This window comes from Tremella mesenterica (genome assembly GCF_000271645.1).
Source record: "Tremella mesenterica DSM 1558 unplaced genomic scaffold TREMEscaffold_1, whole genome shotgun sequence".
Classification (NCBI taxonomy): domain Eukaryota; kingdom Fungi; phylum Basidiomycota; class Tremellomycetes; order Tremellales; family Tremellaceae; genus Tremella; species Tremella mesenterica.
Genome location: NW_006711225.1, coordinates 2,733,220 through 2,761,212, shown reverse-complemented (window position 1 = coordinate 2,761,212; position 27,993 = coordinate 2,733,220). Strand labels below are relative to the sequence as shown.

Here is a 27,993-nt window from a genome sequence, read left to right as displayed (position 1 = left end):
TCGCTTCGGCCATCACCGACTTGACAATGTCAATCGGCCGATACAAGGCGCGCGTGAGATATCCTCAACCGTTCCAGTGCGAAATAGGCGCGAGACGCGTTGGGGGAAAGACGCGAATAAGCCAAAATGCATTTCTGAACATCTGCATCTTGAAAAAATCAAAAGGAAAGCAGCTCACTTTCATCATGCCTCGTCTTAACATAGCTCTTGACCTTCCACCTCCACTCCCCTCTCTACCTAATCAACCTCACCCTTCCCCCTCCCCGCTGCAGCAGCTGATCAATAACACCCTCTCTTCCACAGACTACGACCTATGTTGCATTCCTCTCACCAACGCTCGATGGCAGACGAGGTGGGAACGTCTATGTCTCCGTCTGACAGAGGATGAAGATCTCGCCTCACCTGAAGCCTCTAAACATCGAGAAGAGGTAGATCGAGAGGCGGATATGTGGAGACGAGAAGGTGGTTTGAGCCGGGAAGAGGTAAACGTGTGTCGATTAGAGGAAACGCCTCATCTCATAGGACTTGGACCGGAATGGTTAGATCTTGACTCGCCTGATGAGGGTATCCGTTTCGATTCAGAGCTCGTGAGTTAAAATCTACATGCAAATGACCGGTATTTGATGATCAGGCTTTACGAGCTGAAATGGCTCATGCCATTTACGTCTCCTTACCCACCATCATAATAGCCGGACCATCCATCGCCAATCGACATTTCCTACCTTCCTACGCTCGAGCTATAGCCGGCTTGCTGCAAATGAACAGTACAACCACCAACACCAAAATATCCATCCGTATACCCATTTCTGATCCCGTGGAATTGATCTCTCAAGGTCCTTCTCAACCTGGCACGAACCCAACTCAGAAATTACCAGAATCGACATCCACAGGTTCAAAACACAAGCGTATGTCTTCTCTATCCACAAGACCTATGTCTATCCATCAATCTCAAGTAAACACATTACAACAGAATCAACTTCAACAACAACAGCAACAAGTACCTGGTCAAGGGGTTCGTACATTTAGCGGAACCAGTGCTGCAAGCTCGACCATGAGCGCAAGAACCGTCGTCCCTTCAGCAGCGGGAGATCCATGTACCACTTGGGAAATGTGGGATTATATCCGAACGGTATGTGGTCATGATTCAAGATTGTCAGTCAGTGAGTTTTTCCATTCAGTGGAAATATCGACTTTCGCTAATCTATAGCTCTGGATTTGACAAATCCTCTTCCTCCTTCCGTCGGTGCTTTGGCAAGATGGACAGCCGAACCAGTTTCATACATCTGGTTACCCGCAGGATCTTTTATACCCAACGCCAAGGGTTATCCCGTTTTGTCAAAAGCTTGTCAAGCTTTTCTTCGTGGTATGGCTAAGGTTCGTTCCATTCACCAACCCCAAATTCAGATTTTGATGATTGATGGAATGTCTGTCGCTGACTTCAAGCTCTCCCCCACTTACATCCTATCCGGTACCACAATGTCCCGTCATCCCGCCGGTGGACCAACAGCATATCTACAGTACCTTCGACATATCACTACCACCCCGGGTCCCGGTGTTGGCATGTCTCTGGCCAATGGCGCTTCTGCCGTTGGTGATCTAGGCGCAGGATATTCAGATTTTCTCCAAGCTCCTCTACAGCCTCTTATGGATGATTTGGGAAGTGCGACATATGATGTGTTTGAGAGAGATCCGGTCAAGTATAGACAATATGAGGCTGCGATCTACCTCGCGTTGATGGATCTGCCTCAGGAGAAGACACAGTTAGTTGCCTCATTGAAAACCTCGAATTTAGTTGACTTGCAGTGCTATCGCTGTTGCTGGAGCTGGACGAGGACCTTTAGTTGCTTGTTGTTTGAGTGCTTTGGTGAGGGCTGAACGAAAGGCAAAGATATACGCCGTGGAGAAGAATGCGAGTGCGTTTTTGACGTGAGTTTATAGTTTTAGTCCTTCTTTCCCTATTTCCCTGTTCTCCATGAATCTTCACTGATTGAACGACGTATCATGAGTTGTTTTGAAGAAACAAGCTAACATTCAAGCTTACAAGAACGTAAAGCTCTCGAATGGCATGACGCGGTGGATATCATTTCGGGAGATATGCGAAAAGTCGTTTTACCCGAACAAGTAGATTTGTTAGTATCGGAACTACTAGGATCTTTGGGGGATAATGAACTCTCTCCTGAATGTCTTGATGGTGCAGCTAGGTTTTTGAAGCGTGAGTGTGGTCACGATTTTTGTCAAATAATATCCAAACCCTTACGTTTGTACAAATGAAAGTCACCATTCCCATCGAAAGGATTTCACCGATCTAGAAGGAAGATCAGGGAGAGGCGAAATGGGTGGGGGGAACGATGAGGTAGATGGAAGGAAGGAAGGAGCGAGGTGGACGACGCCTGACATACAGCCGACGGATTCTCAATACCAATGTCTTACACCGCTCATATCGCCCCTGTATCATCGAGTAAATTACATTACGAAGTTTCACTTCCTACTCGTCCAGCCGGAGCTGCAGAGACACCTTATGTGGTTATGATGTCCGCTGTCAATGCTCTTTCTGGTGAAGGACCAGGACCATCTGGAAGATGTGGAGAGAGAATACAACAATGTTGGCAATTTGAACATCCACGCAAAGATTTGATCCTTGGTGAGGATGGTGAGTGAATTCCTTTTTTCTATTCATCACCGCATCGAATCCCTTAACTCTACTTTTACACGTCAATTCATATCAAATGAAATCGTTTATATGAACCATATCACTTACGCCATTGTGGTCTTCTCGCCATGTCATTCCACTTGTTTATTTCTTCTTCCTTGACTTTTCTCACCCCTCTTTGAACCATAGACACACACACATTGAATATTCCACTATAGCGGAAAGCATCTATCTTATAAATCCTCACTTATATTCCCAATCATGCCAGCAATATCACATGGACGTTTTATGAGTGATAAGGGAAAAAAAACCAGAAAACCCCAACTCATAACCAGGTCTTCCACTTAACAACACCCACAACACTCGTTCCGCTCATATGTCATTCCATATCCCTCACGCAGGTCCTCTTCACGGTCTAGCAGGATACTTCGAAGCTCATCTATATGGAAATATAGGTCTTTCAATCCATCCTGAAAATATGTCATTAGTTTCACCCGATATGTTCTCTTGGTTCCCTTTATTCTTCCCATTCATCGAACCTTTACATTTACCATCCAATTGTGAACTTGTAGTTTCACTTTGGCGTCTGACTGATCGGTTTAAAGTTTGGTACGAATGGTGTGCAGAAGCTTTTTTACCTCTTGAAGAAATACGTTCAGAAAGAAGAGTTAGCGCTCAACAAATTATTGGAATTTCAAGTATGGGATTAGGTGGTGGTGGTGGTGGTGCTCCAAGTCCTTATATGGATGCACCAACAAGTCCTATTTATCCTACACATGGTAATTATTTAGCAGGTGGTGGAAGAGTTAAAATCGGTCAAACTAGATTACATAATGTTGGAGGGAAATGTTCTTCTATTGGTCTTTAATCAAGGTCATAGATCATAGAGATTTATACTTGACTCGTACAATCGGTATGGAGAGTCATGGTCATGGTCATACATTTGGAAAAGAAAATACGTGTGAGGATGAAGGGTAAAAGTCGAGTTTTGTGATACATGTTTTTCAGGAATGCATGGACATTTGTTATTGTGTTGGATATTGTACATGATTGACATGAGTTTTGACATGATATATCACTTATGTGATGGAGTACAACATGAATGATCATGTGAGGATAATACAGTATGTTGAAAAGCACTCTAATTGAGATGGGGAGGAGGGATTGGACGTGGTTGAACATAAAAACGAGTGTGATTTAATGATACATATTGAAATTTGATTGTTGCTTGAAAACAACGAGATGATGGTGATTTGATTACCTACGGATTTAGCACACATTCTGTAGGACAAATAATCAAACATACCGAGTAATCCAAGCTCCTTTAGTAGCTTGTACCTTTTTCTCGTATTCTGATAACTTTCTTATGGGCCAACTATGAACTCCACTCTTACTTTTCCCGTGGACGTTTACCTTTTCGACCTGAATAGGAAGACTGATACACTGACCTTGTTTTTCTCTTATACCCAGATTATCATTCCTGTTCCTCTTGACCTCACTTCCATGACTTTCACCACCAACACCTCCAACACCCCCAATATGATGTTCATTTCCATCATCACCACTTCCCCTATCACTGCCAGGTTGTTCCACCGTACAAGCAGGTACAACACCCCTCTCTCTATGTGGTATAACTCCCTGTATCCCCGCTCGCTGCCCGGACGAAGGTTGTGTCAACGGTTTGAAAGGTTTGAAAGCTCCTTGTATATCATCCACACTTCTTCCCCTTAACCTTGGTCTTGATCGAGGTAACGCATAAAAGGCAGAAGCAGCAATTGGCGGTCCTTGAGATCTCGTCCTGGATGGTCGTTTTGATGGCTGACCTGGAAGTGTCGTTGAGCTTGAACTACGCTGGAAAGTTGTGGGATAGCTTTGGACCGCTTCTAAATGTCAGCTTATGGCGGCCTCCGCAAGCTCACCGTGTGTTGATTGTTGGGCTGTATTGTGTTGCGTGTCCTGAGAGGGTGTACCAGAGACGTGAGAGTGAGAGCGAGAACGAGAAAAACTATGATTACTCGCGGACGGTCCTGATGTTGGCTGGTCGTTCAGGACTAATACAGAAGAACGATTCTCTTTATTCTTCATGAATAAGAAAGATTGATGAGGTGTCTCAATAGCGGGTGAAGGTGGGACTAGAATTGGTATACTATCGTCCGGTCCTTTATCGGCGTTTGCGGCTTGATCAGAGATATGATTTGTGACTTTGGTCGTTGGGTGCATTGATGTCGATCGGACAGAAGGGAAATTCAAAGTTGTTTGTCTATGTTTCCTCTCACTTGGTCGTTTAGACCTAACCGGAGCACTTGTGTTCGCTCTCTTACCGCCAGCTTCCACCAACGCCTTCATACGTTCTAAATTGAGTTCGTCTAATTGTTCATAGTTTAGAAAATCACTCTTGCCTGCATGTTTGTCTCCCAGAGCGGTAGGACGGGTGGAACGAGATTCGAACAAATCGGTATTGATCCATTCGTGAAAGACCCTTTCTGATGAAGTTGGAGAGGGAGGAGGTGGACGTTTACCGTTTTGTACCTCTAACACTGTCGAACTTCTTAATACCTCCTCGGACGCTTTTGAACCACTGGCATGTTTCATGTTTCTTTCCGAACGATTGGGAGCATCGGGGAAGTTGATCGTCGAGAGTGCATTTGGCAGATGAATGGGTGATGATGATGTGACGGGAATATTAGACTTGGATCCATGTCGTACGGATGATTCGACGACAGGTTGAGTATCCACAATAATCGGGGAAACACTATTTTGATAGGGTTGACTTTGCCCAACTCGTAGATATTCCGGATCTTCTCTATCATCGCCCATGAACCTTTCTTCCCTCCAATTGGTATCTTGAATATCTTGATTATTCATGCCAAATGAGACTCTGACTTTCGGCGAACCCAGATATTCCCCGTCAGGAGCAGGTCGTATGATATATCGATTCGAAGTTCCCCCTCCTGCCTCACGCGAGATTTGATTTTCCAACCCCAAAGTATTGTTCAGACGTTTAGACCGATAACCAACCATTGGAGGTCCGACGTATTCTTCGGAAGGGGCTGGGTGGGGTTGAGGAGTTCGAATGTTTTTTCCATTCAAACTTCCACTGATTGTCTCGCTTGAGACATGTCGTCGACGAGGGATCGGAAGGGGAGATGGAGTTCTTGTCGTCATTCGCAACCTCGTTGGGCGTAGGTTTTTGTGTACTGCATTAAGACGTCCGGGAACGTTTCGATTCCTCGAAGTGGTATTGACAGAAGGAGTGAAAGCTTGTATCCCATCATCTTGTCCATCAAGACCCATGATAGGAGATTGTCGTCGGGTAATTGGTCTGACAATGGTCTTCTTACTCGTTATCCCCAAACGTCCCAATCCTAAAGCGCTATCACGCTGTTCTTTCCTCCCAGCAATGATAAGCTCACGAGCGTTTAGTACATCTCGTCGAGATCTGGTCGGATCGTAAATATCAGCGAAAGCTCGGAAAGACACCCGTTGTATCTCCTGACAAACGTAAGATGGAATTCTTTCTGCCACCTCTGCTGGATTTCGTCGATAGTCCTTAATTCTCCTTCGTTTCTTCGGTCCAGGAATAACCTTAGCTGGGTTCCGAGCCGATTTGTAGCGTTTCATCATCACATTTCTCAGATAGGCTTTCACTCTGATCATCAGCGGAATATTGTATTGGAGGAAAAAGCACTGATCGGTTTCCCCTTCATCATTACCCCGAGTCATGACAAGCGTCGGAACCTCTGGTCGAGGAGGTCCGAAAGTCGTAGCTGTCCTCGGATGTTCAAGATTGTGCTTGTGTCTACGCTTGTGTCTCTTTCGAGTCGGGACGACGATACAATCATCGTCCACTACTGTATCACTGTCACGTACACGGTCTACCTTGATCGAAAACACTTTTGTCAGTGGGATGGCTCTCTCCTTTCGAGAAGGACGATATTCGTCGCTCTCATCAGAGCTGCGAAAGAGACCTTGATCACGTTGTTCAGGTGGAAGACCATTTCGTCCTCTTTTTCGGATCGGACGATTCTCATCACTGTCCACAGCTTCGTCCGGCCACATGGAAGTCGTTCCGGGTCGCTTGTGTCGAGTGACTGGTTGTGAGTCTGGTAAGGGATGGGAGAGGGTCAAGTCAATAGGTGTCTTAGTGATATGATGAGGTGGGTCAGCTGGGATGTTGTCAGCATTTATTGGATTAATAGTGGCCAAAGCAGTGTTGGCTGCTGAATCAGAGGGCCAAGGACTAGCAGGCAGGATCGGGGAGAGTTCTCCTAAGCCTGGTCTACGCCATGCTCTAGGGGCTTTCTTGGAGAACGTTTTGACTTTTCGTCCACTACTTTTGCTCTTGACTTTCTTGCTTTTTGCCTTGGGAGGAGTAGGAGGCAGGATTTCTTGCAAAGGAAGGGGAGCTAGTGAAGGACTACGAGGGGGCGTGTTCATTACCGTCGTTGACAACCGAAAGTTTCTTTTGCGTTTTTGAAGCTCGCTTGAGATTTGGAGTGCATGTTCTTCCTGATGAAGAGGAGGTACGAGAGTGTTGTCGGAACGAGGGTGATTGCCGTCTACCATTGTCAGACTTGATTGTGGGTTCGAAGAAGTCAGAGATGGACTAAGGATCTGCGGGGGATTAGGTACAGGTAGAGACATGACCCTGTCGAAGCTATCCACTATTTGGATGATTTCGCCCATACCCAATTGACCCAAAGCTACGACAGCTCCTCGGGTTTGGGTATCATACTCGAACCCTAGCACTTCTGTGGCCCTTTCGAACTCGAGGTTCGTACACGGATCTTGGGCAGGATCGTTGTCTTGGAACAAGAGAGGCTGGTACTCATGGTTTGCTTGGATGAGTGCTGACGTCTTCACCGTCTCTGTTTGATAGTCCGATTTGCCACTGAGACGGAGTAGATCATCCCGGTCTGCGCTTTCTTGCAACATCCTTTCCTCCTCTTCCAGCTCTTCGGGTACTTCGTTACCCTCTTCATGATCCCTCGCTTCTTCTTCCATCTCAAGGACTTGAGACACGCGGGGATGCCAGACGAGTCCGTTCTCGTCCCATTCCCCATCTTCGGGACCAACGAGTATCGGCTGTGGAAGGGGGCTAGGAGATCGTTTGCGTTTACTTGTAGTTTTGGTGTTTTTCTTGTTAACGATTTTCTCAACCGAGACCTTCTTGGACTTGCTGAGGACTTGCTGCGTCAGAGGCGATGGTTCATCAGCTTGGCTTGGTGGGCTGCTGCTGGGGGTTAGCGGTGAAGACTCGGAGGGGGAGGGTTCTGTCGCAGGAGGTACGTCTCGCGGGTAAGGTGTCAGCGGAAACATTCGACGGGTTTTGAGAGGCTTGTCAGTTCTTGAGCGTCCAAAATCTGCCTTATGCGATGTTTGGGATGGGCTTTGAATGTCTTGGTTTGCTTGAAATTGAACTGCTGGCACTACTTGAGGCGATACATGTGTTGCGGAGGAAGTGAGGGGTAGATCAGGGGCACTGTTTCGACTTGGAGCATGGTCAGAAAAGGAAGGGTTAGTGAGGCGAGCAGGAGTCGATTGAATGCACTGTTCTCTCGGTGTCTCTTGAGGCTCTTCATACCATCTTCGTTTTTTGGGTCTGGACATGCGCACCTTTTGGTCAGTTCGATATGACAGATGTAACTCACAGGGATACGAGGTTCCAGTGAGACTTGAAAGTCACGAAGAGATATCTGAGAGGGTAGAGTGAGGGCCATTGTGGATAGGTATCTGCATGGGGGAGGTACAAGAGAAGAGAAGAAGCGAAGAGAGAGAAGTGGGTGGTGGGGGAGCGGGAGAGTGGGGAACCGTGCGGGCGGCGACCTCCACCTCGATCCACTCTGATAGCGCTTACTACCTTTGGTTCATACATCTCATTCATCATTGAGGAATACTTCATACTCAGAGACTTCACTTTAGACTCAAGTGTACGTCTTATCATCTCTTATATCTGGGCAGGAATCACAGATACATCGGAAGTGGCTGGTGGCTAGTACGGACATAACATGTTGATCAAGGTCAAGGTGAGTCAGCCTTCCTCTCTCCTCCACTAGTCTCTCATATGGAATCATGGCTCATAGCCAGACTCTGACAGGGAAGGAGGTATGTCCTCGATGAATCATCCGATACTAGACAAACTAACTCGCTCCTCAGATAGAGCTGGACGTACAACCAGAGACGAAGGTGAGTTTTGGCTTCTTTCTTCTTGTGTTCGTCTTGCCATCTCATAAGCCCCCTAGACGATGGCTGATTTCTTACACTTGTACGCGGCCCACTTGATGTTGTATAACTCAATTAGTGACAAATCTATGCTAATGACATCTCAGGTCTCGAAAGTGAAAGAAAACGTGGAAGAGAAGGCTGGTATTCCTCCCATTCAACAACGTCTGATTTTTGGTGGTAAAGCCATGTGAGTTCCTTGTGCTTTGTGGGCTGCCCTTCTCTCTTTAGGCTTCACAGTATCAGCTAGCGGGAAAAGATTGTATAGGGTGATGTATGATATGTCAAAGCTAGACTGACCTCCTAGGAACGATGAAAAGGAATTAGGATTCTACGGTGTTCCGGCGGGAGGGGTGATCCACCTTGTGCTCGCTCTGCGGGGAGGGAGATGAGGGCGGTCGTTGAGTTGTTGGCATAGCGGAGTATGTGAGAGAGTACGAGGGAGATCATGCATGCATATGGTAGTTTATCTCCTCGTTTGGACAGAGAACATGGCAAACGGTCGGTGATAGGTATGCAGAGAATCCAGGCACGATAAGCGAAAGAACATCTTTGATCCGTTTGCGACTCGACTTTTTCTCTGTGGCTTCTTGGATTCCACAACATCCTTACACGTTCATCATCTCTTCTTGCAGAATGGCAACTTTGACATTTCTCTCGCATTCGTTTCAAGAGGAAGAGTCATGAGGTCTATTGGTGGTAGTCGAGTTCACCGAGGGCTTTTGGCCCCTGGTGTGTTTCTCCCTCACCGGATTGTCAACAGGTCCTATCATTCCTCTCCTGTGGTGGAAGAAGCACCAGATGGTGATAATGTGAGTTGCTCATTCCCCTTCCCCTTGATCGAGGAACGTTATCATGACGAACAATACTGATACCTAGGACTTCATCCTTTCCATTCTCCAAGCTTCACCTTCAGTTCGAGACTCACGTTCCTATCTCTCATCTTTCGCCCCTTCCTCTTCACCTCCCCTTTCGACAGAAAAGACCACTCTCACTCCTTCAATAAAACCTCATCCTATACTGAGTTCCATACTCAACCCTACTCCTCGTCGTCCAGCACTGGTCAAGATTCAAGGTCCATTCACAGACCCTCAACTCGCTTCAATAGCAAAGGGCATGGCGAGATTACAAAAACTCGGATTGGTCAGTGTCATCGTCATTGATAGAGATGATCTTCCTCCTTTTGAACCCACAGATAGTTCTGTGGCTCAAAAACAACGAGAGATGGTAATGAGAGAAATGGAGAGAGTGGTTGATTTTCTCATACGATATAGAGCTCCAGCTCGACCTATCTTAGCTTCTGTCGCTCGAGTAGGAGATCAGGGGGTATTTGTCGAAGCTGAAGGATTAGATCATGTGAGAAGAGCGGTGGAGGAAGGGGAAATACCTGTTTTACTTCCTGTGGCTTTGGATATGGGATGTAGGAGTAGGAGGGTGCATAGTAATTTGGTTTTGACCGCTTTGGCAAAAGCTATGGTGAACCCTCCTATCTCTTCTTTGTCTCAGATGACCTCTACGACTTCGACAATATCCCACCCATCCTCTCTTACCCGCCCTACGACCTTGTCTTCTATTCATGCCACGCCCTCTTCAGTTTACCCTCCAACCCTTTCTTCGTCCTCCTCCTCAGCGTCTCCCTCAAATGATCACAGTCTGATCTCCACGACTGGACCCTCCCATGAAGATCATACAACCCAGACGAAGGACAATGACATCAGTTATAACACCGTCGACCCAATAGGAACCATCTTCAAAGCCAAAATAGACCTCACTCCACTCCGTCTTCTCATCATCAACCGAGAGGGTGGTATCCCTTCATACGCCAGATCAGGTCTACCGCATCTATCTATCAACCTTTCATCAGAATATAATCACATAAACTCGACTTTTCTACCATCATGGCATTCTACACATCCTACGGCACTTTCCAACCTCTCTCTCGCACACACTTGTCTACGACTAATGCCTCGCGAAGCATCAGCATTGATAGTTTCTCATCGATCACCTGCGGCATTGATAGCTAATTTAATCACGAACAAACCTGCTCATTCCATTTCTCTCCCACATGCTTTATTAGAATCCGGTGGAAGATTGACAAGGGATACTCCGACATTGATAAGGACTGGTTTACCCGTTCGGATAGTCAGAGATTTCCAAGCTTTGGATATTGAGAAACTCACGAATTTGTTGGAAACTAGTTTTAGAAGGAAATTGAATGGTGAGAAATATTGGGAGAGGATGAAGAAAGATATGGATTTTTGTATCATAATTGGGGATTATGCCGGTGCCGCTATTGTAACTTCAGAAGGAAGATCTCATCCTTCTCACCTTCCCTCATCTTCAGCCTCTTGCACTTCGTCTCCCTCTTCTGCCGTCCCTTTCACTTCCTCACCAAAAATCGAACCTAATCCATTTGGAGTTGGTCCTGTGAAGAATCAACCCCATTTCCAAGGTATTTGCTACCTTGACAAATTTGCGGTTCATCCAGAACATCAAGGAGACGGTACGGTCGATTTCCTCTGGGTTTCTCTCCGAGATGAAACTTACGGTCTGGGAGTACCTGATTCTGCCAATCCGACAGAAGGTTCCCTTCGCTCCGTCCCACATCCAAGTCGGTTGACAGGTCGGGATCTGGTATGGAGGAGCAGGAGCGATAATCCAGTGAATAGATGGTATTTCGAAAGATCGAGTGGGTTCGTGAGTAGTCAAGATGGGAGATGGAAAGTTTTTTGGTGTGATGCGGAAGAAAGGGTAGATCCAGTTTTGAGAAAGGCTAGTCGGGAACAATCTCAAGCCTTTTCAGGTGGGTCGAGGTATGAGATGAGTGGGGTGAGCAGGGATGGTGGTGGATCTGTAAATGGGAAATATGACATATCTGGTGGACATGGTGGGTCTGTTATCGAGGGACAGTATGATAAAGCTTGTGGGTTTGGAAGTGACGGCAATCGATCAAGTTCAGGAATGAGTGGAATTGATAGAAATGGACCAGAAGGAGAGAGGGACGTCGCGGAAGGAACGGAGTTGGGAGATGCAGGGACCACCGATGAGAGAGATTTTGGAGGAGGGAGAATGATAAAAGTCATTGAAGATGATGAAAAGGGTAGGGTGGAGAGATGGGAACCTGTAATCTCCGGGATTGAAAGTGCTTGGTTGTAACGAGTGTTGATCACAACTGTCAAAGTAGAAGAAGAATATCAAGAAGAAACGTCAAAAGTATTTATCTAAATGAGAGAAAGAAACATAGCATAGGTTTGATTGAAACGCAACAAAATTGACAAAAGTAGCGAAGTCAAAAAGTAGAACATACTTGTCAGCATGCATGATGCAATTGTCTAAATACATATAATTTTTCTTTCTTTTTCTATCCTCCACCTTGATATATTGAAAAATCATGATCGAATGTCAACTCTCAACTCTCAACTTTCAATTCTTTCCCTGGCCACATCAACCTGACGTTGTATCATAACCCTAGCAGGTCCACCAATAGCGTTCCTTTTCTCTATACTGTTTTCGAAATCGAACACTTCCATAACATCTTGCTCAAATTTATCACTCAATCCTAACCATTGATCCATTTTCAAATCTGATATTTGAACACCTTCATTTTCAGCCAAAGCAACTGCTCTTCCTGAAATATGATGAGTTTCACGAAAAGGAACACCTTTCCTAACTAGATAATCCGCTATATCCGTAGCTAACATATCCATCGTTAAAGCTTGTTTCATACGAATAGGATTAATGGAAAGTGTTGAAATGACTCCTTCTGCTATACGTAATGCCGCTGAGATAGTATCGACACAATCGAATAAAGGTTCTTTATCTTCTTGTAAATCTTTGTTATAAGTTGATGGAATTCCTTTTAAAGACATCATGAATCCTGCCATTTGACCGAATGTACGACCTGATTTCCCACGTAATAATTCTAAAGAATCTGGGTTTTTCTTTTGAGGCATTATGGATGATCCGGTGCTGTACATATATCAACCTTTCCATCTTTCGATTTTTGAGTCTTTCAATTTATGAGTTTTTTTAAGTTTTTTTAAGTTTTCAAGTTTTTTGGGTTTTGAAACGATGAGAATTTCCAACAGAGATGAATTTTGGGAAAGGGGGAAAATGTTCTGGAAGAAAACTTACGAATAAGCATCTGATAAAGTTACAAAACCAAATTCTGCACTTGAATAAATTATCAAATCTTCCGCCATTCGACTCATATGAATCATCGTCAATGACGCCCATTGTAACCATTCAACAATGAAATCTCTATCTGCGACTGCGTGCATGGAATTTTCACCGATCGACATGAAATCAAGTTCGGTTCGAAGGAGTTCTCGATCGAGAGAATAAGGATTACCCGCTAAGGCTGCGGAACCTAGAGGAAGGACTGATATACGTGGGTAAAGTTGACGAAGACGATCCAAGTCGGAGAGGAAAGATTGCGCGTGGGAGAGTAAGAAATGAGACCATCGAACGGGTTGGGCACGCTGATCATCAGCGTCACATGGTGAATCATCCTCTGATGGATGAAGTGATGATGGGAATCAACCAGTTCCGAAGGCCGGTCCGAGTTGAGTAATTCCTTGTAAGGGATTTGCAGGGAGGGGGGAAGGTGTGAGAGGGCCAGCTGTACTCACTTGTAAATGAGTATAACCAGGCATGATAGCATCCACTTCTTTCTCCGCACGTGATACCATGACCATTAACAAAGCTTTTAGATGATCTTCCACTTGTTTCGTCTCGTCCATCTACGTCATCAATCACTGTGCCCGCTCAATTAAATGTGACTTTTGATGGGTAGACAGTAACAGATAAGATGAATATACTCACAAGCCAGATACGCATATCGGTAGCTACTTGATCATTCCGACTTCTGCCAGTATGTAACTTTCCTCCTATGTCTTTACCTATAATCTCGCTCAATCGACGTTCGTTGGCGGTATGTATGTCTTCGTCGTCAGGTTGGATTTTAAACTATTGTCGTCAGTTCGTCCTCTCCTATTCACCCTTCCGTCCACATCAACCATACATTCTTCCAGGTAGATCAGAATCAGGCTAGAGAAGAAAGGAGCGCACTGACCTCGCCCCTTTCCCATTCACCCTGTACCAATGTCAACCCTCTGGCAATCTCTTCTTGCTCTTTCTCAGTCAATATCCCCGCCTTAAGCAAAGCTTTGGAGAAAGATATAGATCCCTTGACATCCGCTGCGTACATGCGTTTATCGTATTTGAGAGATTGGTTGAATTCGTGCATCCTGTCCATCAGCCTCACCCTACGTCTTGAAGGGGTAGTATCACAGTGGGTCTGTCGATCCGGTAAACCGACCACTGTATATCAGCGATGTTTCCGAGAGACGTCACTAGCTCGCTCACCCCCATAGTTTCCGCTTTGTAAAGTCTTCACTCCCGCTCATCTTGTTGTACTTGAGAGCGACTTTAGTACGTTGATAGACTAGCTGGCTCAACTTTTGGTCAACGCGGGGTGCAAAAGTCGAAATTCTACTCGATCATTATTCGATACCCCCATGTAACAGAGAAAGATCGCAGGCACCCGGATCACGGGGCCGAATGACCGGGTCCGTGCCTGCCCCCCACGCATGACATGTCCCCATCGTTGAAAACACGCCCCTCTCTCACTTTTTCATGACGTAGAAACAAATACATACCCCAGTCATTCTTCTTGAATCGTGTACAACATACTGTCGTCTCGCTTTCGTTAGTATACCCCAACCCCACGAGTAGCAGAACCCCCCACAAAAGGAGATAAAGGAGCAAAGTGAAACGTCCAACTCGTCACCTCTCGCCGCCTCCCATCCCCCACAAAATCTCTCGATCGAGAGAAATCGACCCGTGCATCTTCTACCACGCTCGTTATTCACTCATAATCTCGGTGGTATTTCGACTGTATCATTAAGTTTTCAGCACAGAAGCTTATCGAATTATCGAGGCGATCGTCGACAAGTGGCCAAATGTCTCATACACCCAAACTCCCCATACGCCGTACTTCCTCGGTGGAGTCTTCTCCACCTCGACCCGAACTTCGTCGACGAGCTCACAGTCTTTCTTCTTCTACTTCTCTGCGTCAGAGTACCGAGATGAGTCCAAAAAGACGTCAAGATTCGTTTTCTTTCAGCGAGGCTGGGTTGACCCAGAAGGAGGATGTGTCGATCGAGAAGGAGAGAACGGAGAGGATGAGGAGGAAAAAGAAGGATGAACCTATGTCGCCATTGACCGTGGTCTGTAAGTCTTGTCATCCACCTTGGTGTCATTGACATTTTTACCATACAAAGCACGATAAGGAAACTCGCTGACCTCAGCCTACGTCATCTTTTTCTACATAATTTGGCAAATCCTAACCAGGTCGGACGAACACGAAATTCTCTCTCATCTACCTCAAACCTCCCTCCTCACACATCATGTCGATCATCACGGTGTGACCCAACAACCATATCAATTCCCTTATCCTATACCTCACTTACCCCCTATGCCTCCTCAAGCTCCATCTGATCCTAGTACACCGTACTGGCGTACTGCTCTCTCTCTCCTCATCTACCCATTGTATCTTCTCATAGCCATCCTTGCAACACCTCTACCATTGTTCCTCAATATAATACATCTCGTCTATTCTCTTCTATCCACTCTGCTGTATCCCTTCACTAGCATCTTACGAGTACTACTTCGGGTGTTCGTCTTGGCCCCACTTCGGTTTGCCGGTGGTGTGATGGAAGCTGTATATCCTCTGTATGTGTTTGTGGCCGGTGTATTAGGGATCGGGTGTGTGATGGGGATAGGAGCAGGGTTGGTAGGAACCAGAGGGGTTGATTGGTTGATGCAATTAAAGAATGATCAGAAACAAACTCGACAAGATGTTGTCAGTAAAACTTCATCTAGAGTTAGATCCAGTCGACCTGAAAGACCTCAATCGGGACATATCTCAATGGAATCGAAACCATCGGAAAGTAACACGATCTACAAAGACGACGGTCCAACCGATCACAGAGGTTATGCGGTTCAGACATCAAGCACAACACCATGGCAACAGATATACCCATATATTCCTCAACAGCTAGAGGTCATATGGACAAAACTGGGTCTTACCGAAGTTACCGTTCCTCTGTTGCGTAAAACCGGTCTGGCGGAGAGACTAGGTATATCGGAAGTGCAAAGTCCTTCCTTGTACAACAAGAAGAGTTATGTGGGGATGGGCGAAAGACATGATGGGGGTCGAGGGGGATACAGAGAGTATGCGGAACGGGAGGAAGACTACAGAGGTGGTGTCGAGAAAGAGAATCGGGAACGCAGTAATGGTAGAGAAAGAGGGAATAGAAGTGAGAGAAGTAGTAGACGAAAGTCTGAACATTCAGGTGGAAAAGGTAAAGGTAAAGAACCTGAGAGAAATTCATTCTCTTCCAAGACTTCAGCTAGGGAAGAAGCGATAGGTGTTCGGAAACGTGGGCAAAGGACAGGAAATGGAATGATGATTTGACTTTGTTCGATGATTCCAATAATGACATTTTGGGCGTGTGTGATGGGAATATGAACGAGAATGGTTCAAATAAAAAGTGGTCATAAGGAATAAGAAATGAGATATGTGCAAGTATATATGTACATCATGTTGTAAAGCCTAAAGAGTTTATAGTCATGTATCTCATTCTCCTCGAAGACGTCACTCTCCATTACGAACCGTGCAGTCACAAGGAATTTCTGTAGCATGTAGAAAAGTGCTGTACTCGTAACCCTATGTATCACAAACCAGTATCAAGTCCTGATCTTTCACTTTCTTTTTCAAGATTCCAAACAAGTCTCAGAAACACGGATCAGGGAATGAAGAGAAGTCACTCTGTCTCAAGACTCTTTAGGTCCGGTAGAACAAGCAATGAAATACCATGCATATAAAACAGATAAGGAATGAAACTTAAAACATTACCCGAGCATTATCATACATTGAAAGCATGACATTACTCCCATCCTTAACCTTAGTATGATCCACCACGTCCCTCCCATATTTCAATAAGAAATCAGAATGTGTATGTATACCTACTTGTCGACGTCTGAACCCTTGTACACCAGTAAGACGATGAGGTGTGAAGAATGGTATGATAGTTTGTGAAGACCATTCTACCGCTGGAGAAGGTGGTTCGACATTTGGGGGGTTGGAGTGTCTCGAGGGTTTCATAGATTGAGGAAGGATCTTGATATTGGTTTGATTGGATGTTGGGTTTGGAGAAGGATTGAGGTGCAATGATGTAGAGGAATGAATTTTGGAGATGGGTAGATGAGGTGGGGAGTTCATGATCAGGGAATAAATGTTTCGTAGGAGGGAGAAATCTGATGGTCAGTTCACTCATCCAGAGTAGTCTTTTCTCCCTTCCATCTTTCTTTCGAATTGGCGAAACTTTTTACAACTGACCGTCGAGGGTCTTTCTATCCGATGTGGTTTCTGACAGGGTAACACGAGCGGAGAAAAAGATACGAGGTAGATCAAGTATACTGGGTCGCGGAAGATGGAGAATATAATTGAGTAAAGGGATATAAATGAGTCTTGAACGTGACCCACAACACTCACCTGTAGGAAAGAAAATATCAAAATAACCTTGTTTCACCAAGAACGTTTCGCACGGAACCATACTACTTCCATACCTAGTTTGAACTACAGGTCCATTCCTTCCTATCACCGCCTCTGGTAAAGCATCGAAATCAGCCACTAACAATCTATGAGCTGGTAATCTAGCCCGAAGACGTTCGAGGAAAAGGATAGCTTTGGTAGGGATAAAATCCGGTTGACTGAGGTTTGGTCCGAAAGGTAATGTTGACCATATAGATCTTAGGAGTGGTGATCGGAGTAAAAGAGGATGAAGAGGAGGGGAAGTGGATGAAGAAGGAGAAAGAAGATGTTTGTATTGCAATACTCTTTGAAGTAATGGATCAGAAATGGGTTCGTATAAAAGTGTAAAATTGTTGAAAGAGTCTATAGAGACTGTAGCTTGAAGTGGTTGAAGTGTTTGAATGTCATAACGGATCATATCATGTGCAAAGTTATCCTCCCTTGTCAGCTATTCCTCTCCTGAAATACGTCAAAGGGATTTTCGTTGATGAAGAGAACGAACTGAATGAGAAGTTGTTGAAGATGAAGAATATGGAAAACCCCGAGAAAGCATCCAGACGACTCACAAATACCTCTAAAGCGATAACGAAACAACTTTTATCTTCACCACCTTGCCAATTGAAAACATCCTCATTGATCACCTCTACCACATTACGAAACCCCGCTTTCCTCGCTCTATCCCTTTGTACTTTTGCCAAAGCTTGTGAAATCTCGATTACTCGGTATTTCGTTTTGATAAAGATATCGGGATGATGATCACGTATGAAACGCAATGAATCTAACATGAAAGAACCATTCCCAGCTCCTACTTCGTAAATGATAAGATCTTGATGTGGGTAATGATAAAGTTTATATTCTTTCAATATTGCTGATATGAGAGCTTGAGCATAGTATGGCTTATGATCAGCTTTTCCGTCCGAATAGCTCACTTTTGCTCTGGGGACGAATGAACTCACTTTGAACAATTCTGTAGGTGTATGCCAAACTTGTCTTCCCAAACCTGATTGTTCCGTAGGAACCAAATTATAACTCTCATACCTATCTGCCACAGCTTCAGAAAACGCCGCAGTATCACGAAAAGAAATAAAGTCGTATCCTTCTTCTTGAGGTGGTGTGAAGATGGTAGCGTTTTTAGAGAAATAACCGTAGTGAGGCTAGACATGAGTATCTACCTTTTACTGTAGGACAGTAAACCGTGAGAATGACTCACATTATACAATGAATCATCTATAAAATCTCTGACTAACATTTTGACTCTCGTAGGTGGTTCTTTATGTTTTGCGAGATCTGAAGCTGTCACTCGACGATAACTGACATGCTCTTTCGTCAGCCATTATCCCGATACTTTGACATAAGACCAATTCGATGGGACATAAAGAGAAGATGGAGAAAAGCTTACATCAGGATCAGGCTCCTCTGTAAAGTTGAGTGAGGTGTTGAAGTTGTATCGAGGTTGAGATTTGGGTTTATCTTGCTTGGGTCGAGAAGTCGTTACAGGACGTCGAAGTGGGCGAGTTGGAGGCCATTTTCGGTCAACCAGAGTCACACGACTTAGAACTGGGAACACGCTCGAGGTGGTTTGTCGTATTGCGAATCGTGAGGGACCAGCTATACACGACATGACATTGTTCATCTCGTCATCATCATCCCTTCCTATCATAGATCCCATACTCGCAACTCGGGAAACGCAGTCCAAATTCCATCGGTGATCGCCGCTTGCGTGAAATTTTGCTTCCGTCTTTCTTCCCCTGTTTGACGCGTCAGCCGACTGATTTCTTTCTTCCTTCCTTCCTTCCTCTCTCCATTTCACAATGTCTCTTTGACCCTAAACCTTGACCCTCAACTCTGCACTCAAGAAAATGGCCGCTCCGAAGAATAACCTGAATGATATGTTCGCAAAGCTGCAAGGCAGTGTGGACACCTCTAGTCTTGTCAGTTCGATTGCGCCACCATCGAGACCGAAGCCTGTCAGTCCTTTTAAACTGTGAGATGGGACATTGCTGACTGCCGGACGCTGCATTATCCCATTGCGACAAGAGCAGGTGGAGGCACTCCCGACATGAACAAATCAGCTAGCGATGACTCTCTAGTCAAGAATACCGTTGGTCAGTCATTCCTGTCCGATCAGAAGAGTTGCTGATCATCAGTCAAACGTACATCGCCACTGAAAGCCGAGTCACCATTCATCGCGGCCTTACCAGCTCCTCGAGAGGGAACGTTTCAAGGTAGCATTATATCTGCCAGCATGGACGGACACGCTGGAGAACCACATCAAGCCGTCGCCACTCCCCAAGCTTCGAGCTTTGCAGTAGGTGTGAAGCCGAGTGGAGGTTATGATTCCAAACTCGACAACGTGTGTTATCTCCTGCCGTGGCCAGAAAATCACTCACAAGCCAGCTCCCAATCGAAAAGCTACAGGCGATGATTATCAAGAATCAAGACGAGAAGATGAGCTTGATGGATAAGAGAGAAAGTATCCGAGAGGGAGACGAAGGCATGGACGAAGATCCAGAGATGATCGACATGAAAATGTAATCGTATCCTCTCTTCCTCATACTTGTGTCGCTGACACAGGTAGAGCTCTGTTATCAAAACGTCTGAAAGATCTCAAAGCTGCGTTAGCCGCTCGATCTCAACATGCGTCAGGTCACAAAACACCCCAATCAGCCTCCAATTTCGCACCTCCAGCATTCCCCCCCGCGGCTTCTTATCCTACACCTACGACGGGTCCCAGCGCCACCAGGGTACTAGACAGGATGCCAGAGAACGAGCCACTGTTTCCACCCTCATCCAGTGACGATTCCTTGCTTGCGCATAAACAGCCGAATCATCAACTTTCCGGCATGTCGTCCCGCCCTTCGATACCTCTATCGGAACGACCGCCCAACGCAGTTGCAGGCCCTTCTCGCATATCACGCAACTCAACACCTCCATTGATCACGGATGACGATATTGCCATGGCTGAGGCCTTTGACAACGACTTTGAAGAGGAGCTCATCCCCCCTTCATCACCTCCCATCCCTATAGCCACCCCTCGGCGACAGAAACGTCTCGATGGCGCCGCTGCTCGGAGACAAGCACTGGCCGAGTTGCAAGATATCACCCCAGATGACCTCTTCTCCTCCCCTCCACGTAAAACACCTAGCAAGGTACCTCGCACCGAAGCCTCCGCCTCTAGACCAGACCTAGGTGGTCCTGGTCCATCAAGCTCAGCGTCAAATATGTCTGTCCAGGCTCCAAAAACATACAAGATGGAAGTTCAGCATCCTTGGAGTAAGGAGGTGGTGTCCAAGCTTCGACAAGTGTTCAAGCTCCCTCGCTTCAGGACTCATCAAAAAGAAGCTATAGACGAGACCATGTCTGGTAAAGATGGTAAGTTGGCTAAGAAAGCCTACCAGTGCTCAGCTGATCTCAGTGTTTGTGTTGATGCCCACCGGAGGTGGCAAGAGTTTGACTTGTAGGCCATTTTGACTGAACGAAAAGACTCTGCTGATAAACGTCAGATCAGCTACCTGCAGTCTGTAACGGTGGCCAAACTCGAGGTATCACCTTTGTCGTCTCCCCTCTCATCTCTCTAATCAGCGATCAGTCCCGACATCTAGCCAAGCTTGGCATCCCAGCCATTGCCTACACAGGTGATCTCACCCAAGCGGATAGGAATACAGCCCATGAGCTCATGTCGGACCCTGAGCCACATACCAAGGTCGTCTACGTCACACCAGAAATGCTCGTCATGGGCGGTCACCTCAAGTCAATCCTGCGACTGTTGCTCAAACGGAAGCGTCTGGCCAGGTTTGTCATTGACGAAGCCCATTGTGTCAGCCAGTGGGGACACGACTTCCGTTCGGATTATCTGCGACTGGGAGAGTTGCGGCGTGATTATCCTGGCGTGCCAATCATGGCTTTGACAGCGACAGCTCAGAATAAGGTCCAAGAGGATATCATCAGATCTTTGAGTATCACGGGATGTGCCATTTTGAAACAATCTTTCAATCGACCGAACTTGCATTACGAGGTCCGGCCGAAGAAGAAAAGCGTCATCAATGACATGGTCGCCTTCATCAATACGCAGGGGAAGGATGTGAGCGGAATTGTGTATTGTTCGTCAAGAGAAAAGTGCGAGAATATTGCAAAGGAGTTGAGGGATAATCATGATCTCAAAGCGTATCACTATCATGCGGGTATGTCAAAGAACGATCGGAGGAAGGTTCAGGAAGGATGGCAGGAGCACAAGTTTGAGATCATCGTCGCCACAGTAAGCTTAGTTTTCATTCATCTGAACACCTGAGCTAACATACAGGTCGCTTTTGGTATGGGGTGAGCACCTCCACGTTAGTGATTGAAGCAGAGCTGACCCAATTAGGATTGATAAACCTGATGTTAGATGTGAGAGCCTGCTCCTGATAAGATTGATCGAGCAGTACTGATGTAATAGTCGTCATTCACCACTCTTTACCACGTTCGTTGGAAGGGTACTATCAAGAGACTGGTAGAGCTGGTCGAGACGGCAATCACTCCAACTGCATTCTCTGTATGTCGCAAGCCGAAAGGTCCAGGGTCAAAGAAGCTGACGTTCTCAGACTTCTCCTACGCCGATTCAAAAACCGTCTTCACAATGATTGACCGAGACACCAACCTAACGAGGGATCAGAAAGAACGCCAACGAGAATCCATGCAGCAGGTCTTGCGTTTTTGCATGAACAAGTCCGACTGCCGGCGCTCGCAAGTGCTGGCCTTTTTCAACGAGACTTTCGACTCTAGCGAGTGTCATCAAGGATGTGATGTTTGTCTCGGAAGAGATAATGACCGCTTCACAGTGGAAGACGTCACAGACTCAGCTGTGAATGTCATTCGTATGGTACAGGCGTTTGACCGCGGAGATAGGATTACGGTCAAAATGGCTGTGGATGCTTTCCGGGGTGTTGGCGGAGGGGGTGGTAAAGGACTGGATCAGAATCCTCATTTTGGCTGTGGAAAGGATTGGGAAAGGAATGAAGCGGAAAGGTTGTTGCAGATGCTTTTGATAGAAGGTGGATTGGATGAATGGTATTCCGCCAATGGGGCGGGTTGGAGTAATGCGTATTTGAAGGTGAGTCACTTTGTCCAAAACTCTAAGACCTATTTCATATTTGATATTGACTTTTTAGTTGGGGAAACAATCACAAGCATATCTGAACGGACGAAAAACACTCAAAATGGACTTCCGTTCAAAATCCCCCGTCAAGAAGAAAGTAGCACCTACCAAACGGAAATCAGGTCAAGGAAATCTGTCAACTTACGCTCATCCAATGACGAACCCTCTTCAAAAACAAAGGTCGTTGCAGAAATTACGAGAAGAAGAGCAAGCGTTCGAAAATTCTCCTTGGGGAGATTCTGATGATGAATTCATACCTGATGAAGGTGATGAAGATCCTATAGAAATCACAGATGATGAAGATGTGATCGAAGAGGTGACGATGAAGAAACGCAAGACTTTGAATTTACGACCACAGAAATCGTTCTCTCTTACGGATGTCGGTTTGGGGGCGAACAATTCGATTGGAGTTGTGGATAGAGCGGATAGTGGGACACCGGTGGAGAAATGTTTCAAAGCTTTACAAGCTCTTCAAAAGTCAATCAGAAGTAAGAACAAAGCGGCTCCAGTGTTGGCGGAAGAGACTTTACAAATGATAGCTGCCACAATGCCATCTAGTGAGTAGGATCTGACCGTCTGAACCATATTTCCCTCTGCTCCCACATTCTTCCTGAACGATATTCTCATGTTCAACTCTCTATTCATTGTCATCATGCAGAGAGGTCTAGGTTTCAGGAGGTGGAAAGGGTTGAAAACATGAGCTGATCACCAGATCTCGGCATGTTGAAAGAAATAGAAGGGATAACATCTGCGCATATCAAAACGTACGGTACTCGAATATTAGGTATCTGTATTTCTCATCGTGAACCCTCTCGTATTGCTTTACCACCTTCAAGATCATCCAACCCTCCTCGTCCGTTGGCACAAACCATTCAGAATATTCAAGCGTACGCATATAATCCTACCGCTTCCACAAGCTCAAAAGCTCAATCTGCCGCTTCGACTTCACGTCTCACACTTCCAGTAGGAAAGAGTGGCGGATCGAAATCGTCCTTGAGTGGTTTGGGCGAGACGAGTTTGGTAGGTAGACCAAATGGGATTAGGCCGGTGACGTTAGGTACGAAGATGACTAAAAGACCTGCATTCTGAATGAAGTTTGTGTGAGTCGTGATGTGAGTAGAGTGCTAGTACTGCATGTATGGGTTTAAGTGATACTGTGTGACGTTGCAAGTAACACGCAAGATAGGGATAGTGTCATGAAATTGATCGTTAGTTTCGCAAGGATGAAAGATGGAAGATGATTGGGGGGGGGGCGGGTTGCTAATCTCATCGCATGCATAAATACGTTACTTAAAACTTGAACCCTGGATACAATTGGATATACATATATTCATTATTGTCGTTGCATAAATATGTGGCATTGTTCTTAATCATCATTGATCGTTTTCGAAAGTGTCAATTTGACCATCCTTGCCATTCCTACTTTGACGCTTTCATCAGTGACAGAAGAGACGACTGAGGGTCAGTATGTTTCCACTGAGTTGTTCCCCAATGCAGTCACTACATACTCCCCTCGATACAGACATAATCTCCTTGAGGCAGAATGCACACGTTTCTCTTCGACAAAAAAATTATGACTCTCTTCCTGCCTTTATTATTCTTTTTTGGGCTGAGACACGGAACCTGGCTGCGAGGAATAGTGTAGAAATCAATGAAATAAACTCACTAGCATCTTCGTATTCGTAAAAAGACAATCCTGATCTATCCGATTCTGATCCACTTAAAGCTGACGATATGGGTCTCTTCGTCATATCCTTCTCAACCTCAGTAACGACCACAATTGAGTCTTTGGAAATGTCGATCTTTGGAGTGAGAGGAGGAGTATGATAACCTAAAGTTGTTTTGTAACTCTCTGAATTTGATTCTTTTGATATAAGATTGACCTCCTCTTTTCCGGAGTTGAGCTCGTTACTAAAAGGGGGAGAATTAGAAGAAGGAGAAGGAGGGACAACCAAAGTGGACATGGTCAATGGTGGTACTGGTATTAAAGGTGGTAAAAGGTGAGAACCGTATTTCCCTTTCGACATATTTGTCTTCAAATTGATTGATTTCATATCTGTGTCCGTGTTCGTGATCATAGTTGCGTTGGTGTTCGTCTCCGCTTCCATGTGGATTTCACAATTCTCGCGGTCGTCCGTACCGGGCACAAGTCCGGTGGAAGGTTCGGGATCTATAGGAGGACAGAATGAGAAAGTAGGATTTTGACCTGGAGTGGGAGTATATGGAGGATTCGTATAAATCGGATTTGATCCAGCTGCTAAGATATCATCTAAACCCAAACCACTTTGACCCAAATCTAATTCCAAACTCATCCTTTCGGGAGGAAGTGGGAAATCGAGTAAAGGCATCGAATTACTTAATGGGAAAGAAGAATTAGAAGCTGGGTATTCCCAATTTGATAAATTATCCAATGAAGTTTGTTTTCGAAGAGAATTCAAAGAACCTAATTTCCTAATAGGTTTGAAAAGATCTAACATGGATGTTGAATGTCTTTTGTATTCTTCTGTATCAACATGAACTTCCGATTGAACGTTGCTAAGTGATTGGATCAGTTCGGGTTGATCAATTTCTTCATCTGCTTCTGGTAGTTTGGAAAGTCGTTTACGCCATGTTACAGATGATGAATGTGTTACACTTGGATAAGGTTTGTGACGTGATGTATCTCTTTCAATGACTGATACGGGGTTTCCAAGAGTATGACGATTGGTGAGATGAGAAACATTTCCAAATTCACCCATGGAAGTAGAGGATGATTCGAATGAACGTCTTCCTCGTGAATCGATGGATGAGATCGAGTGTCGAGGTACGGAATCATTCTTGATGATGGTTGTTTTGGTCTTTGGGGATGGTGCGAAACGGACGGTGGATTCGGACAAACGTCGAGTTTCACTTGACTGACGAGTATTTGACTCTGAGGTAACTTTGAGTGAAGATGGGATTGGAAGTGAGATTTCGCAATCTTCTGTAATGGCCGCAACACTGGGACGTCGGGATGTATGATGTGGGCGTAGTGCTGATTTTAGTCGACTGAACAATGGTGCAGGAGTGGGTTTGATTTTTGGTATTGTGGATGGAGCGGGGAAAATGAACCGTGGTGCGAGTTTGGGTATTTGAGTATCGAGAGGAGATATGAGTTTAGGACCATCAGAAATTGGAGAAGATGTTTCTTCGGATGAATTAGGAGATGAAAGGTTTTCTTCCCAAAGTCCACGAATGGGTTGAGTTGGAAAGGTGACAGGAGTGAGGGGTTCTGTTTTCGCCACAGACACCGGGGTAGTTGTATGAGATCCTCCAAGATTCGATAATCTACGAAATCCATTCGAAAGAACGTGTCCGTAACCCCATCCTCGGACTCGTGGATTGACATCGTTGTTCTTTTTCCTTTCAGCTTGGAAAGATGGTCGTTGTCTGTTCACTTCTTCCACTTTGGGAGTACGAAGATGAATTGTTGAGGAAGAAGAATGTGATTCTAATGCAGGTGAATCATCCTGGATTCCCGGAGGTGTGGATTCCGTTGAACCTGGTTGAAGGGGACGTGAGGCAGAAACTGGATTCATAATTGCCACAGTGGCAGGACGTACTTGTGTTGATGTTTGACGCCAAGGAGGTCGTGGACCAGAAGAGAATGATAATCGACCATGATTATTGGATCTAGGACTGATATGTTTATTTGAGATATCTTTCATCTTATCTGATGTTAGAGGAGAAGTTGAAAGTCTAGTGATGTCCACTGCTGATTTGGAAAATCGACCGAAGAGTCGTTTACCGCTATCTCTTTGATGCTGTGAAGCTTTGTCTTTGGCAGGTGGAAGTGTCAAGTCGACTTTACTTTTACTCAACAACCCTCTGAGAGTCTTGACGGGACCGACTTTGACAGTTGGATGAAAGTCCGATTTGATTATCGGATCAGGTTGAGACAAAAGAGGCATACTTGCTCCGAACAAACCACGAGATCTACCCCAAACACTTCTCTTGGGTTCTTGGGACTTTTGTGGGGGTATCCAGAGAGCTAGAGGATCATGTGAATGTTCAACCTGACCATTTGAGAGGGAACGAAACCATTGCGTTTTGTTTTTCGGTTTAGCAGCTGGTCCTCCTGCCCATCCTTCACCTAGTCCTACCACACCGGGAGCGGCTCGAACAGTAGCGTCGACATTGGCTACAATTCCCACAATCTCTCCCTCGTCTGTTTCTGTTGAGCTTACGACTCGTTTTCGTTGTCTTGGAGTGGCGGAAGGGTCTGACTCTTCTTCTTCTTCTCCACCAATTCCAACAGAAGAAATCCTCATTCGAGCAGTCGTTCGATTGGTGGGATGTTGTCTCGGTGTGGAGGGAGAAACCGGCCGTCCAAGCATCGGAGTGACAGGTAGAATATGTTCGTTAAGAAGAGTAGGAGTGGGTAAACTGTTTGATGTGCTAGAGGAAACATTTCGAATTCTTAGTTCCGGAGTTGGAGATCGAAAAGATGAAACGACAGATGACCAAGAGACATGTCTTGAATCTGATAAAGGTGGCGAAAGTGAAACAGCAGATCTAGGTCGATGTTGAGGATACATAGCATCCATAGAAACCATACTTCTCAATTGAGGCGATTGGACGGTAGCCATTGATCCAGTGGAATTACGTTTGATATGTCTACGGGGTGAAGAAGGTTGATTGGAAATGGGTAAAAGAAGAGAAGATATTGGAGTTATGGAACGTCGAGAAGGTGTTAGGTAAGAAGCACAAGCGAGATGTTCGGAAATGGAATCTGTCGTATCGTCGTATTCTTCCAATGGACCGAGAGCCTGGCGAAGAGAATAAGGGTTTGGGAGTGATGGTCCGACGCCAAAATACAGATGACCTCGGAAAGAGTTATGTGAAGGTTTTGGTGTGGTGTTGTTTTCTGAACGTCAACTTGAGACTTTCCCCCAGGTGGTAGAGGAAGAAGTCGGATGTTTTCGACACAGCCAGCTGCGACTCGAAATTCGTTCAGTAGAGCGTTTCTGATGACCTTCAAACAGAGCGAGACGACCGGGAATGGGGTACAAGAACAAGAGAACGATGAGGGGAGATATTCAAGAAAGAAATACCCCAGAGGGCATGAAAGATCAAATATGAGACAACTCACCAGAACTATCCTCAGAAACATACGAATACCGTTCCTTCTGCGATCCAGGCGAGTTGGTTTGGTCCTTACCTACTTCCTTCTTCACAACTCCATCTTCACAAGCAGGAAGTATCTCCTCAACGATAGCAGAAAGTTCCATCGTCATGATTGTCGTTTAGTTTCGTTCGTATTGAGAGTCTTACGCCCCTTCTCGCTTCGTAGTACAGTCCCTAGTATTCCCAATGTTTTTACTTCAAATCTTAGACAGGGTATGAATAAATCGAATCGTATCTATCTCA

General features: G+C 45.5%; 8 protein-coding genes across 8 annotated transcripts; 4 read left to right on the top strand and 4 right to left on the bottom strand.

Moving 5' to 3' along the window:
- Positions 1 to 166: 166 nt before the first annotated feature.
- On the top strand, positions 167 to 3,518 carry TREMEDRAFT_41913 (uncharacterized protein; the record flags this gene model as incomplete). The annotated part of the gene is made up of 8 exons (XM_007000908.1): positions 167 to 587; positions 632 to 1,160; positions 1,208 to 1,374; positions 1,444 to 1,760; positions 1,804 to 1,926; positions 2,037 to 2,212; positions 2,402 to 2,650; positions 2,986 to 3,518. The coding sequence occupies exons 1-8, from the start codon at positions 186 to 188 to the stop codon at positions 3,516 to 3,518; spliced, it is 2,496 nt and encodes an 831-aa protein (XP_007000970.1). The 5' UTR covers positions 167 to 185.
- Positions 3,519 to 3,907: 389 nt separating this feature from the next.
- Positions 3,908 to 8,370, bottom strand: TREMEDRAFT_58852 (uncharacterized protein; the record flags this gene model as incomplete). Its single annotated transcript, XM_007001368.1, has 6 exons — positions 3,908 to 3,911; positions 3,957 to 4,002; positions 4,099 to 4,533; positions 4,570 to 7,886; positions 8,202 to 8,266; positions 8,302 to 8,370. The coding sequence occupies 6 exons, from the start codon at positions 8,368 to 8,370 to the stop codon at positions 3,908 to 3,910; spliced, it is 3,936 nt and encodes a 1,311-aa protein (XP_007001430.1).
- A 288-nt stretch (positions 8,371 to 8,658) lies between these two features.
- TREMEDRAFT_72843 (uncharacterized protein) lies at positions 8,659 to 12,199 on the top strand (the record flags this gene model as incomplete). Its single annotated transcript, XM_007002095.1, has 7 exons — positions 8,659 to 8,676; positions 8,738 to 8,755; positions 8,807 to 8,836; positions 8,980 to 9,062; positions 9,180 to 9,225; positions 9,508 to 9,684; positions 9,752 to 12,199. The coding sequence occupies 7 exons, from the start codon at positions 8,659 to 8,661 to the stop codon at positions 12,026 to 12,028; spliced, it is 2,649 nt and encodes an 882-aa protein (XP_007002157.1). The 3' UTR covers positions 12,029 to 12,199.
- Positions 12,200 to 12,218: 19 nt separating this feature from the next.
- TREMEDRAFT_41906 (uncharacterized protein) lies at positions 12,219 to 14,280 on the bottom strand (the record flags this gene model as incomplete). The annotated part of the gene is made up of 7 exons (XM_007000907.1): positions 12,219 to 12,841; positions 13,007 to 13,353; positions 13,504 to 13,614; positions 13,697 to 13,840; positions 13,947 to 14,121; positions 14,165 to 14,194; positions 14,240 to 14,280. The coding sequence occupies 7 exons, from the start codon at positions 14,278 to 14,280 to the stop codon at positions 12,289 to 12,291; spliced, it is 1,401 nt and encodes a 466-aa protein (XP_007000969.1). The 3' UTR covers positions 12,219 to 12,288.
- A 1,070-nt stretch (positions 14,281 to 15,350) lies between these two features.
- On the top strand, positions 15,351 to 16,352 carry TREMEDRAFT_58849 (uncharacterized protein; the record flags this gene model as incomplete). Its single annotated transcript, XM_007001367.1, has 2 exons — positions 15,351 to 16,194; positions 16,231 to 16,352. 2 exons carry the CDS (start codon positions 15,351 to 15,353, stop codon positions 16,350 to 16,352), a joined length of 966 nt encoding a protein of 321 aa, XP_007001429.1.
- A 429-nt stretch (positions 16,353 to 16,781) lies between these two features.
- On the bottom strand, positions 16,782 to 19,092 carry TREMEDRAFT_24263 (uncharacterized protein; the record flags this gene model as incomplete). The annotated part of the gene is made up of 6 exons (XM_007000418.1): positions 16,782 to 17,194; positions 17,433 to 17,907; positions 18,038 to 18,367; positions 18,428 to 18,625; positions 18,682 to 18,789; positions 18,871 to 19,092. 6 exons carry the CDS (start codon positions 19,090 to 19,092, stop codon positions 16,782 to 16,784), a joined length of 1,746 nt encoding a protein of 581 aa, XP_007000480.1.
- Positions 19,093 to 20,314: 1,222 nt separating this feature from the next.
- On the top strand, positions 20,315 to 23,694 carry TREMEDRAFT_24772 (uncharacterized protein; the record flags this gene model as incomplete). Its single annotated transcript, XM_007000478.1, has 6 exons — positions 20,315 to 20,843; positions 20,887 to 20,928; positions 20,975 to 21,726; positions 21,976 to 22,560; positions 22,619 to 23,162; positions 23,318 to 23,694. The coding sequence occupies 6 exons, from the start codon at positions 20,315 to 20,317 to the stop codon at positions 23,692 to 23,694; spliced, it is 2,829 nt and encodes a 942-aa protein (XP_007000540.1).
- A 277-nt stretch (positions 23,695 to 23,971) lies between these two features.
- TREMEDRAFT_58846 (uncharacterized protein) lies at positions 23,972 to 27,860 on the bottom strand (the record flags this gene model as incomplete). The annotated part of the gene is made up of 3 exons (XM_007001366.1): positions 23,972 to 24,060; positions 24,272 to 27,490; positions 27,716 to 27,860. 3 exons carry the CDS (start codon positions 27,858 to 27,860, stop codon positions 23,972 to 23,974), a joined length of 3,453 nt encoding a protein of 1,150 aa, XP_007001428.1.
- Positions 27,861 to 27,993: the final 133 nt, after the last annotated feature.